This window comes from Anguilla anguilla, chromosome 7, assembly GCF_013347855.1.
Source record: "Anguilla anguilla isolate fAngAng1 chromosome 7, fAngAng1.pri, whole genome shotgun sequence".
Classification (NCBI taxonomy): Eukaryota; Metazoa; Chordata; class Actinopteri; order Anguilliformes; family Anguillidae; genus Anguilla; species Anguilla anguilla.
The window spans coordinates 13977737-13991303 of NC_049207.1; the positions used below are offsets into that span (position 1 = coordinate 13977737).

The following is a 13567-nucleotide window of genomic DNA, read 5'->3' on the forward strand; positions in this document are numbered from 1 at the left end:
ACTGTTTTGTAGAACTGGAAAATGTTTGTCACAGTCTAAAGGGATGTTCACAGCTCCAAGAGATTAACCTTTCTGGAAATCCGTTTCAACAGGAAAGCAACTGGAGGTAAAGAATACACCTTATCTGTCAAGCAGTGTACATCGCAGCTGACATAAAACTCAACGCCTTAAAGTTCTCCCCCATTTTTATACACAATACAGAGATATCAGACCTAAGATTCAGAAAGACTACAATAAATTTTGAGCTATTCTTAGGCACTAGTGTTGAATAAAAAAAAAAAAATGACTGCTTTAGTCTGGTGTATAATGACACATTTAGCATTTATTTAAGGTTTATCTGAGTTTTCCTGATCAGAAATTGCATAAAGAAAGTAGCAGAGAATGCCTCCGCTGTCTTATGCTTGTCACAGAATATAGCGGTCATACCCAGCGGGCGGTTTGCTAGAGGTGAATTAGGCGTGGAAGGCAGAATAAACATTCCTTTTTAATACAGAGCTTCCTGCCCACATCTGTGGGCCGGTGGGTGTGTCTGTGTCTAATGTTCCCCGACCAGATTGCCACATGCACCATATGGAGCCCTGCAGGATCGAGTGCTCGAAATTCTGAAAATATTTTTCCAATCAAAAAAATTAAATTCTTTCTATTTCTCACATTAATCTCACACTTAAAGTACCACATGTGGCTCTCTTCCCTTGGTTTCAGCCAAGTTTCATGAAGGCATAATTACATTTCACTGTAGAACCACATGGGGGCGCACAAAACACTTGATTTATTCACCTCATCTGTCAAAAATGTCGTTCAGAATTTTAAAAAAAAACAAATAAAAATAATGAATTACAGAAAATAATAATCCTATTGGGTGACAGTGCAGGAGGAAGGAGTTCAGGCTCAGTTGATTTCCCCAGTAATCAGTGTTATCTCATTATCTTGTGGGTACTCATTTTTCATACTCAGTGTTGTCGGGTCAGTAAACCTTTCTGAATACCACACTGAGGACTGTCTCTTCTTGTTGAAATTATAGTTGTACAGTATAGCTAAAACAGTGTGCATGAATATTTTCTACATCGGTAAAAAGTCAAGAGTACATGGTTTCACATTGAGTTGTGAAGCTTCGGTGTCCCCGTACTCAGATTGTAAAGTTAATGTGCAAGTAACACTGTCATTGTATGACATTATTGTAGCAATTTTTAAGACAAACTCATTTTGATCATGATATGATATGATCATGATATGAGTATCTATTTTGATTGTATTGCCATATTGTTACTAATCAGAATAACCCAGTTATTAGAGACAGTACATGTGGCTTCTTATACAGGACCGTGTGTTAATACTGCTTATGTTTTTTGGTGTGAATAGAAGTTTTCCAGTAGCCATTTGAGATGCAAGACTTAAAATTGCTGGACCTTTGGTTGCATATGCAAAAAAAGGAAATGGTGCAACCTAGAAATTGTGAGCATTTTTGCGAGCACAAGTAATTGTCCTGACGTGACCTATGTAGTTTTATTAATTTTAACAATGAAAACGGTGTCTGTAACTGTCCCTGTCCTTACGGTGGGTACACAGTGCCAGTAGTGTGTGGCAAATCATGATTTTTTACAGTTGCTATATGTCTGTCTCCAGGCAACCGTGATGTATGTGCTTTTATAAATAATTTAGTTGTTGGTACTTCATACTTTTTTCCTAGTGCAACTACATTTATGCTGGTGTTTGCAAGCATGTAAAAAAGTTTTTTTTTGGCTTGAGATGGCTATTTTCTGCTTGTATGAACTTTTTTTATATTATGATAATTACTTCCAGAAATTGTCAACGATATATTTATCTGCCTTTAATAAGATATATAGTTATATATATTGTATGGTTATTGTATATATATATATATATATATATATATGTATATATATATATACAGTATATATTATTCACAGAATAGTTAATATATAATAAATATTTGGTGAAGATTATGTAGACAGAGAAACAGTGTATGTCTGTTTTATTATTTGTATTTATTGCAGATATTGTAGATATACAGATTAGTTTATGGTCATGGTTTTTATTGATTTTATATTGGTGATTTGAGATAAATGGTGAAGATGGTTCCATGCTACATTTTATGTAATTCTATGTAGCAGCTTTTACTGTGCTTGTTTATTTGCTATTTGTATCCTATATTGCAATTTTGAATTCTGTTTACACAGATGATTTGGATAAAAGTATCTGTGAAATAATAATAATAATAATAATAATAGTAGTGTATTATTATTATTATTATGGAGAGATATATTATGCAATTGTATTGTGGGTTAGGAACTGACATAGATGCTGACATTAGTCTGTCTTTAATTACTCATAGGCTAACCTTTTGGAGACCAGTGCTAAGTCCTGAAAACACACAAAAGATGTGTTACTTTTACCGAGGGATTTCTGTGGTTCCACCATTGACTCAAACGGAGACCAAATGCTCCATTGAACTTTGCCTAACCCTCAATGCCAACAGTGGAATTAGCCCCAGCATTTCCCCCCTTTCGCCCGACGCTTTCATCCGCGGCCAGTGATAACAGCGCCTAAATTAAAGCACTAAAGAATATCGCGGAGAATTACGCCCGAGGAGCCCGCGGAGAAGAGTGCGTCTCGCTTCGGGGTGATTCATTGCGCCTCTTTAAGACAAGATGTTTTCGGGGAAGTTTTCACTAAATGAAATACGAACTGGGTTCTTCTGAAGGAGAAGCGCAGCTGGGATTGCCGTGGCTCAAAACTCTCTAACTTTTATCTGAGGATAATCACCTCTCCCACCACATTTCTCTTACTTCGATTTTCATCATTACTTGCCCTCTGACTGTACCGTGCTGCCGGCTGCATAAATAGCTTTATGGTTGATATATAACGCATTATGGTGCGACTTATGTACGGCAAAAATAGTGGGTGCACAGAATAAAGTGTGTATTAGGTGTGGATTTGTGCGCGTCTATTTAATTGCATGTTCAGTCAGCTAGAGCTAAATTCTGTGAGTGTCTTGAAAAAGGAACATCTTTAATTTGCATGTATAGCACCGCTCCCTAGCTGCCACCGTACTAAACTTGAGTGAGCGCTTCCCAAGTTTCTGAAATAAACTCGTCTCTAACACATGGTATGTAATTGATGGACAATAATTTTATGTTGGAATATGTAAAGCCGAATGCTTAACATATTTAATGCAGTTTCATGCAAGTAATGCTGATTTACGGCTCTGTTGCCATCGCTGGTTGTTATGGTTCTTCTTAATGAATGTTTTATTGAAGTTTTTACAGCTTCAGGTCTTGAAATAGTATCAAAGGGATTAGCGAGCGCTATATATCTTCAAACGCAAAATGCCGCCAGGAAAAGTGTACGCAGACACTGACAGCGCATTCCAGACAGGCTAGAAAGAAGTGGAATGCTTTTTCACTATGTTTTTTTTTAATTTTTTTAAAAGTAAAATCCTGAAATCAGAGTTGATTTATTTTAATGGCCATAACAATTTGTCATACTCTATTTAGTTTAACGAGCAGCAAACACAGGCTACCGAGGCCTTCAAAATGGGAAGTGGACTGGGACAGAATTCTCTCTCCCCGCCGTTTTTGCCTGAAATAGACTCTTGTAAGGATATTTGGGATTCCTCAGAAGGCACATCCGTAGCCCAAGGCGCTGGTCACCTCTCTGGGTATCTCTGACCCGGGGGGGGCGGGGGCTTACAGGGGAGCCAAATACGGCCGCTCCGATTTAATCTCCCCAGTCTTTAGTAAGGCCGAGAGGAACAGTGCTTGACTGACACCTGGGGCTCCAGGTTCGGGCCCGAAGCCCAGATACCCTCTGAGCCTTTAATCTGAGCCCTGTGTCATCACATACTTCTTCCATGAGCGCAGCAGACTCCCAACGAAATCTTTTGTTCTGCGTGGAGAGACATTTTTTGTTGACTCTCGTGGGACCAGAATGTCAAACTCAGTATATGTTTTATCCACATTCCTAAGTGGTTTCATCTGCTTAGAGTAAACATTTTCCTCAAAAAGCCTTTCGGAGAGGCTGGAGGAGTGGTTGATCTTGCAGGGACTAGTGACGGTTGTGATCGCTTTAGACATTTAAATTACACACACACACACACAAACACACACACACACAAAGGTATAACTAGCACATACTGCATTATATATATGACTGGTACATGCTACAGTTTTACACTCACTGAGATAAATAATGTAGTGTGTGCTGTCTGTGGCCATGTGAAAATGCACTGAAAGTACAGCATTTTTATGATGCGGTAGATTATACTTCTTTAGAGTATATTCTTCCTGAGAAGGCAAATATAATGAAAACTCAAATAAAAAGTAAAAGTCAAAACCTTTACTGAACTTTTTTGATGAACAAAATGTTATGCTGAGCATGACAAAAAATTGCTTCAACTCTGCCAAAATGTAATTTCTCAACTTTGTTCCATGTTTTCATAGCCAAAACTGGGTGATGTGGAGAGTGATTTTACAGCATACAGACCCAGATGTGTCTTGACGTGAGAGATGACAGGCCGTTTGTTGCAGGTCCGCTTTGCTTCAGACGGTGCCGGGCTTACGGAGGGTCAATGGGGAGTGGATCAGCTCCACAGCGCCCCCCTCAGGCAGGGCAGGCACCCCGCCTCCGGGGAGCTTCCTGGGTTTCTGCCGTGCCCAGCTCCAGCAGCTGGAGAGGGTGCAGCGGAGGCACGAGGCCCAGCTGAGGTGAGTGCCTCTCCCCAGGCTGAACCGAACATAAGCCTGGCTTAGGCTATGGATGTCTGAGTATCTTACATAGCCCACCTTTCTTTATATATGTTTGAACTAATGAAATTCAGTGGAGACACTGTTCTCAAGGATACTGCAGTTGGCTTTCCTGTGATCTCCTTGGTGCAGCAAGCCCTGTTTCTTAGTCACTGTTGCACAAAATGCCCTGTTTTGAAATAAACAAGAAGCGAGATTGCTCAGATTGTTGTGGGTAAGAGTCAGAATCTGCCCATGTGAAGTAGCTGTGTTAGGGAACTGGGCTTGTAACTCTGAGGTTGCTGGTTTGTTTTCCACCTGGGGATCTACCCCCTGTCCCCGTAACCTGAATTGCTTCAGTAAAAATCCAGCTGTATGAATGGACTGTAAAAAATGCAATCTGTCTAAGTCACTCTGAATAACTGTCTAAATGCTGAAGTGCAATGTAATATGTTCAAAACTGTGTCCATTCTAGCCCAAGCAATATGTTTTACATGGTTTCAAAACAAATTGGTAATTCTTCAAATTGGTAAATGGTTTGGCTACATGCAGGATTTTAACTAATAACTTATTGGACTGGGGTGGGCTTTATCAGATTTTAGAAGACTTTAGAACTGGAGAGATGGGGGATTTGTAGAAATATATCAATACCATGGGTATACAAAAATTTTAGGATATAAAATCATGTGTATGTATGTATTTATTGATATTTACTGATGTCTGCTAAATTGGTGCAATCTGAACTTGCATTTCCAAAAAATACAAACTTTCCAGTTTGCCCACGGACTATTGACCTAAAAGCCTGTGTTTTGACGTTGTAGCGTAATCTTGCTGACCTTGTGGAATTATATATGCGGAACTCTGCCGCAGTTCACACCGGGGCCTCTTACGGTTAGAGGACCACGTTTCTGCTCCCCCCCCCCCACCCCCACGCCCTGCACAATGGCGCTTTTGGGACCGGACAGAGACCACCAGCATCATTTAACTTGTGACCTGACCTGGTGTCAGCCGGGGTTTACAGAGGGGGAAAGTCTGCCTCCGTCTGTGTGAAGTCGCGTAGCTGCGCCGGTGCAGAACCGGGCCGAGGGGCTGCGTGCGCGTACGGAGCGTCGCGGTCTCAGAACGCACCACCGCCCCGGGGAGGAGTGTTCTGTGCCGTCTCTTAAAACCGCAGTACTGTTTAACTTTGACTGCTACATTTCAGACTGTTTTTTCAAAGTCTATTTTTAATCCTTTTGTATGTTTTTGTACCCATTGTTTTTATAATTAACAAAACTGCAGTAACGGCTAAGCTCATTTGGCTACATAACCATTGACAAAAAGTTAAATTTGCAAAAGTAACTTTTACGCAGACCCTTACTTTACTTTCGGTTTGAACTTTTTTCCAAAGTTAAAGACAAAGGCTGTTTTTGTTTTTTTGTGAAAATTGACTGTAGACTGTAGGCTGTATGAAACTTTTTAAGGGAACGGTATGTTTGCTGTGATTGCAAATATGTCATTTTAGCATTTAACTTGATGACCTGTAGAAGGTCTAGGGCGAGCGTGCAGATATTTGCCTTGGCACACTGTCTTTCCTTTTAACAAAATGTGATTCCTGAAGATCCTATCTTACCCTGCCAAGACAAGTTGAAATTAATTGTTTAACAAAAGAAATCAATTGTTTGTTTAATTATCTGGCGTACTTTAAACAGTCACAATTTGACAGAATTAACCAAAGTGCCCTGTTTCTGACTCAGAGTACTTTGCAAAGTACTAAGTGGTTGACGTGCTTCAGTACTGAACCTGCAGGTATGTGGGCATAGAGATACAGTGTCTCTGTGTCTGGCCTAATCCCCTGGAGGAGCTGAAGAGCAGGGGCATTGTTCCGTATGGCCCTACCCTGTGGCCCGCGCTACCTTAGGCAACGGCAGAGATGGCCGAGGTCACGGGCCGGGGGGAAGCGGAACTGGCCATTGCTAATGGAATAAGATGCAGATGAACCGGCTTTGTACCGGTCTAATCCTCCTAATGAAAAGACACATTATAAGACAGGCGGCACTGATGTTACACACTGCACCTTTAGATAAGTTCTCCAAGCCTGTTCGGGATGATTTAATGCAGCAACCCCACATACGGTGAACAATTCATCTACTCTGTAGGACGTGATTTTAATCTAAGGTTTATGGCAGTTCAAGTTGAACCCTCGACTAGAAGACATAGTTCAATGCAAATACATTTTTAAATGTATGTTATATGATCTGATATGAACTCAAATAAATAGTGTTTTTTTGATTTATTAATTGATCATGGGATTTGCTGATGCTGCATGTAACAACGTGGTTTTGTGTTGCTCACGTTTGAGTCCATGTACTCTGGTCTACCTCAGTGATTTAGTTAGTATGAATTAAATCCTACAACTGGTGCAGTAGTGGTAGGTCTTAGTCATTTAATAAATAAAATTAATGTACAAATTTAAAATTGTATGAGGGTGGCAGTGCAGTACAGTGGATAGGGACCTGGGCTTGTAATTTCAGTTCCACAACCCTGCTGTCGGTTTGATTCCCGGGTTGGGCACTGCTGCAGTACCCTTGAGGAAGCTACTTAACCTGGGCTGCTTCTGTAAATATGCAGCTGTATTAATGGACTGCTCTTAAGAAAAATGTTGCCTGTGTAAGGCAGTCTGCCTAACAGGAGCTGCTAAATGCTTAAAATGTTAAATTATCCGAATCGAAAAGCCTTCCTTTCTTTCCTGCTTCCTTTCTCGATATGAACAAATATTTTTCTGTCTGAAGTTACTGAAGTATTGTTAATTGCTCCATAGAGATAATCATTTTCATAACTGTGTGTGACAGCGCCCCCTCTCCTTTGGATGTCCCAACGATCATCAGCCAGCACTGCGAGGAGCTGCTGCTCTTGGCGGAGGAGCAACGGTACGCTCACGAGTTTGGGGACCTGACGGTGACGGACAGAGCCGAGCCGGTCTCTTCCGGTCGCTGTCTGGACCAGCGCGCGCTTCCTGCTAGCGCCGCTGAGGAGAGCGAGCAGAACGCGGCCGGCGGGGCCTCCTGCAGCCGGGAGACTGAAGGGACCGGCGGAACTCCCAGCTCCGTTCCCGAACCTTCAGCCGGCACCAGCGGAGAGGATGCAGGGAGTCAAAGAGGTCATGTGACCAGTGACCGCTGTACTGATCCACTACAAAAACACGCCAAAGACAAACCGAGCAAGAAGCCCTCTCGAAAGTTTGACCTTAAAAAGTAATTCCCCAGTTTTTCCGTTTAAGTCATAAATGCATTTTTTTTTTTACAAATAAATTTGGCTAAATATTTGTAAATATATTGACTGTTTTATGCATTGTACTTTTTCATTGACGTAGACACAAGACGTTGAGTCTTTTTTCTCCTTATTCATCTTGATATTCTGTAATGTATGGCGAGTAATATCCCCAGACGCAAAGAAAGGATTTTGCATCTGAATTGGGGCTGCTCTATTCTGTTGATGAATGGCCTTACTTACTCAGGGTAATTGTGCTGAGTTTGTCATTAGACCCTGCTGTCTGTGCGTTGTGATGTATTGTAACCCCGCCCGTGTTCGGCGCAGCATGGCGGCCGTGGTCATTCAGAGCTTCTGGCGAGGACACCGATGTCGCCGGGCCGCCGTCCTGAACGCTGCCACGCGGGTCGTCAGGGGAGACGGCGTCGCCGCCGAGCGCGTTTCCGAAGAGGCCCGTCCGGATCAGTGCCGGGCGGCCACCGTCATTCAGGTGGGATCGTTTCCACTGTGGAAAGCGTACTGCCCAGCACAACTCAAATGGCTGCTAGACCAGGAAAAGAGACAGATTCCCCTGTTGTTGCATTCTGTTTCATCTCAAGCGAATGCTTGTGCTTCAGTCATGTTATAGATTCCTCAGACAAATCGTGTTACTTTCTAGATTCGTTTAACTTGGTTCTTCTTTCCAGACCATGAAAGTACGCAATTTCACCGGAGGGGTTCTAAGTGCATCTCTTGTTTTACTGAACAAGTGCCAGAAGAACTTTAATGTAATATCAAGTTCAACTTAAAAGACTTATACATGCAATCTTGCGCTCCCAATGCGACGCAGTGCTTGACATTTAACTTGTGCTAAAATATTTTTTCTCTCCTCGCTGCGTTTTAACTGGTCCTGGAGGACTTGTAAAATGATTAATCAGATCACAGAAGATTTGCGGTAGTGGGAGCTCGAGGATTCCAGTCTTCTGGCCTGTGAAGTCTTTCCGTGGGGAATTCTAAGATTTAGAAGCACTCTGGCGTTCCATTTGTCTTGTAGCAGCATGTGTCACCTAAAGTTCAGATAACAGATCACTCTGCAATTAAACCGAGGCTAACGTGTTTTATCTTCCTAATGGGATAACGTACAATATTTACATTTGCGTTTGATCTATAACCCTCGGTGTCTTTGCCTCCAGGCCGCGTGGAAGGGCTATGTTTTGCGGAAGAGGCTGGCTTCTGCGCTGGCGGCCGTTCGAGTGGCGGAGGCGGACGAGGAATTTGCGGAAGTCGACATGGACGAATTCGCGTTTGACGAGGTGAGAGTACCTGATAAATCCACCTGGCGTATCCCGGGAACGCCTGCCCTGATTATTTTAACTCCCTGGCAGAGATGGGCCCTCTCTGAACGTCCCCTCCGTTTCCTCAGCCTACTGCGGGCTGGTGTCCCTAACTGTGAACAGAAGAAGAGAATCAGTCACTGCCAGTCCTTTCACTGTCCCTTTGGCTTGAGTTGAACTGAACAAAGTGCTCTTTGGAAATACTGACATTAAGGCTGCTGTGCAGTAATAAATTTAATTCTGGAAATACTTTTGGGAATGGTGTAATTCTAAACTTAATTGAATACTGTTAAGGTGCTATGATAATCTGAACTGTGACATTGAAATGCTATGCAATACTACATTTAACTAGAATAGTACTACTGCTAAGAATTACATTCAGTTTAATTGTGGCAATACCATTGTTATAGTGCTACAGTATACAAATTTTACTGAGGCAATACTAGTCGACAGGAAGATACTAAAAACAATTGCTGTAACACTGTTGTTAATGGTGCTGTAACAGTGGTGCTAATGTGTGGCAGTACTTTTAGTACATGTAGAATGACTGCAATACTATTGTTAGGATGCTATATAAAGTCCCTCAAAACCATGTTTCTCCCAAATTGACCACATAAATTCTTGTATTAATAGTCCCATTAGAGTTCAGAAAATTCATTAACGCTGTTTGAATTATTTTTTGCAATTAAGTAGATAAAATCTAGAACCCGAGGACAGTCTGAACAAATATGCAAAAAATTCTGAGAACATTTGACTACTGTTTATTTGATTATGCAGGTTATTTTCCCCCAGTATAGTTTAATCTGTACTTAATAATAGTGGCCCTGCCGAAAACTGGTTTTGAAGTATAAAGTGCCAGACCCTGGGAGGGGTGTGAAAACACACACATATATTGCTGGATTTTTTACCACAAAGGATTTAATGCTTCTTTTATTCCTCCAAACAGGCCGCTTTGGACAGGGACTGGATAACCCTGGATTCCGAGCGCTCGCCTCCCAAAACGCTGCCTTCTCGCGACCGGGCGGCCTGGCCAAAGGTAACAGCATGGAAACGTCTCCTCGCAGGATGTACGGCCCTGCTGTGATTAATGCACAAATTTATTACCTTGAAAAACACAGTCGCTGTATGGAGCTTTGAGCTTCCTCCGCACCAGCAGATGCCGTTTGTCAGAGCCCTCTTTTCTCCATTCCGGCTCCCTCTTTATCTTGGACGGCGCTCAGGCCTTCTACATCACAGTAGCAGGGGCGCTGAGACGCGGCAGCTGGGAGAGCAGACTTTGTTTAACATTAATAAAGTACAAAAACAATTAGCCTCCGCCAGTCCACAAATAGAAGGGGGTCCGGCGTAGCGGTCGAAACGAGGGGCCTCGGAGAGGAATAACATCAGCGGAAAGGCTCGTTTCTGATTCTGAACCGCTCCCCTTGTTTTTGTTTGAGTAAACGCAGCGGTTCTGTTTTTTCGCTCCAGGTAATGTGATGAAGCTATGACAGGTGAGGCTAAGCTGATGTCAATTTTTTTTTTTTAAAGTTTACACAGTCAGCCAAATCAAATAAATGCTAACGTGGTGCTGTGCTGACATGACATATATTCTACGTGCGTTCTTTTCCCACTTTGGGGGCCACTTTATTCAAACCACCGCGGCATTTTATTCTAAGGTAACAAATTTAATGAAGTGGTGAATTTTTTTGTCGTGTAATCACCAATTTGGTCTTTGAAATAGCATAAATTGTGAAATTAACCAGAAAATGGAATCCAAATTTTTATGTATAAATAAAAACTCCAAAGAAGTTAGGTTGAATGGCCTCCTTATGGTGTGTTATAGCCCCCAGTGTACCAGTACACGCAGCGGACTAGTTCATCTGCGTTGCCGTGGCAGCCCAGACAAGCATGGCCAGGAGGTGAGAGTGAGAGAGCTGCTCTCTCAGGACGTCGCAGTGTCTCGCCTGAAATAATTGAACTCACCCACAGGTAATTAAAACAGAGCCATCATGGATGGCACTCACACACATGCACTAAAGAGCCAAAATGGATGCTACTTATAACACAGGTTACTTAAGAGAACAAACACACGCACATATTTGCAGCTGGTTAGTTGGATATTAACTGAAATTACTACACTAGTACTGACTAGTACATACGACAAGTCGCTTGGGATAAGAGCGTTTTAAATTCATGTAATGTGAGTATAACAGTGTCTAAAGACAGAGCCAACGTAGACCACAGCCGGACACGTGTGCACGCACACACGTGCACACACACACACGGGTAAATAAAAAACAGAGCCATTAAAATCATACAGACTTACTCAACTAACAAAAGACAGTGGCAGTGTAGATCACAGACACATGAGCCTAGGGTACTATGAGAAATATAAGGTGTGCAAGCTGCCGTTGTCTGCAAAAAACATTATTATTATTATTATTATTATTATTATTATTATTATTATTATTATTATTAGACGCGATTGCAATATAGAATATAATAAAGACATTGTGTTTATTTATTATGCTGTGCATCAGGGGACCCCCATCATAGGTCTAAAAGGGCTTTATATAAGAAAAAGGTTTTATATTTTGAAATATTTTCCAAAATATATTGTAATTGCATCTCAAGTCTGGCCTGGGACCCCCTACAATACCTTCAAGAACCCCCTGTTGAAAACCCAGGCTGTACAGTCTTACCAATGACTAGGTGTTATTATGTTAAGTACATGTTTGTGCTTTTTTTGTAGAACGAAGTCACCATTGGCATGTGTGTTTGGCCCACCAAAAGAGAAATCTGAAAAAATAATGAAAGAGTGGTAAGTTTTTCAACTGAGTGCATGGCAATGCCGTATATTTTCATTAAAAATCAGAAGTCTTGTAAGCACATTCTGTTACCATGTCTTCTTTTGTTTGTTCAATTCCTTATTCAGTAACAAAGGATAGGCCCTTTTCCTATTTTGTAATCTCTCAGGTTAAACTTGGTTAAGCTTTTGTTACATTTACATTATGAATAACGTAACTTGGGATTTTTCAAAATGGTATATGTATGGTATATTTTCAGCTGTCTTACCTTTGCCATTACCTTCATAGGGGACTAAGTGACAGGTATACAGCTCAGCTAATGTTGAAAAGAGCGCAGAAAATGAAACCGAAGAAGAAGAAGGACAGGAGGTCAGGGGGTAAGTTGTTCCGCTGAGTCTGCTCTGTATGGCAAGGCCGCCTGCTTCAGAAAAACTGATTTCATGAACCGCGGGCATTTTCTGCCAAAGTTTTTATAGGCTCTCCGTGACCATAAATAGCCTCTCATTTTCAATAAAACGCAACTGACTGTAACAACAAGCAGCTCCCTTTGTTTTTTGAATATAACGTGACTCCTTGTTGTCACAGCATATTTTCGAGTCGGAGAGCAGTTGCAGGAAATAAGCTATTTTTACTCTTAGTTTCAACTTCAATCAGCCTCTACACTACCCAGAGAAGTGTTCATTATGATGAGCCAGCGCTCGGCGGCCCTGACGTCAATGGGCTTTGATTCCGATTTCATGTAGAGCGAGTCTGAAGACAGTAGTGATGGAGAAATGCATGCCTTTGATTGTCTATGATGAGCGTGGCCCTAATTCCAGAAATCCAATCATTTTTAACTGTCACGCAGGTCTTAGCTGGGCTCCAGGGCCGCTAACGTAATAGACCGGGGGGGGGTGGGGGGTTTTGCACTGGGATGTGGAGTGTGTTGTGGTGTGTTGCCAGTTGTGGGTACTCGGTCATGGCCGGTCAGATGCAGGTGGCACTGGTTTGTGGTGCCGAGGGTTCGAGCGGAGTGTCCTGACTGCGGGTTCGCTCCGTCTCCTCTCGCAGATCCGGCTGCGTATCTGGATTTGTTCAGGAACAGCGAAAATAAACAGGCCCCCGTCAAGGTACCCAAGAGAAGCCAACCAGAAAAAACTCAGCCCTTCAAAGGTGGGTTTCAGCTGCTGATCCATTAAGCTGTGTGTATGAGGATGTGCCCATATTCCATTGAGAGAAGTCCAATTTCAGAAGAGAACTCTCTAGACTTCATTTAAAACTTCTTTTGGAGGGAATCTTTTTTTGAAGAAATAAATTCCCTCCAAAATAAATTTTATTTCACATTGAATTAACATTGCATGAACAGTATGTGCTGCAGTGGTACACAGGCCGAATGCTAAGGGCCCTTTTGAAATGTGACAGTTCTGGAGTTAAATACCTGCTGGCAAGTCTAAATAGCCCTGAGTACCGCACTGCGACGCATGGGATCCATCACAGG

At 42.1% G+C, this 13567-nt stretch overlaps 1 protein-coding gene across 2 annotated transcripts in view; it reads left to right on the forward strand.

The window, feature by feature from the left end:
• The window catches only part of lrriq1 (leucine-rich repeats and IQ motif containing 1), a 36936-nt gene that overhangs the window by 9044 nt on the left and 14325 nt on the right, over window positions 1–13567 (forward strand). For both annotated transcript variants that reach the window (XM_035427230.1, XM_035427231.1), the window contains exons 14-23: window positions 13–106; window positions 4548–4724; window positions 7574–7975; window positions 8319–8481; window positions 9164–9283; window positions 10251–10340; window positions 11127–11272; window positions 12036–12104; window positions 12379–12467; window positions 13141–13242. In XM_035427230.1, the coding sequence (XP_035283121.1) occupies window positions 13–106; window positions 4548–4724; window positions 7574–7975; window positions 8319–8481; window positions 9164–9283; window positions 10251–10340; window positions 11127–11272; window positions 12036–12104; window positions 12379–12467; window positions 13141–13242 (1452 nt within the window). The remainder of the gene's footprint in view (window positions 1–12; window positions 107–4547; window positions 4725–7573; window positions 7976–8318; window positions 8482–9163; window positions 9284–10250; window positions 10341–11126; window positions 11273–12035; window positions 12105–12378; window positions 12468–13140; window positions 13243–13567) is intronic.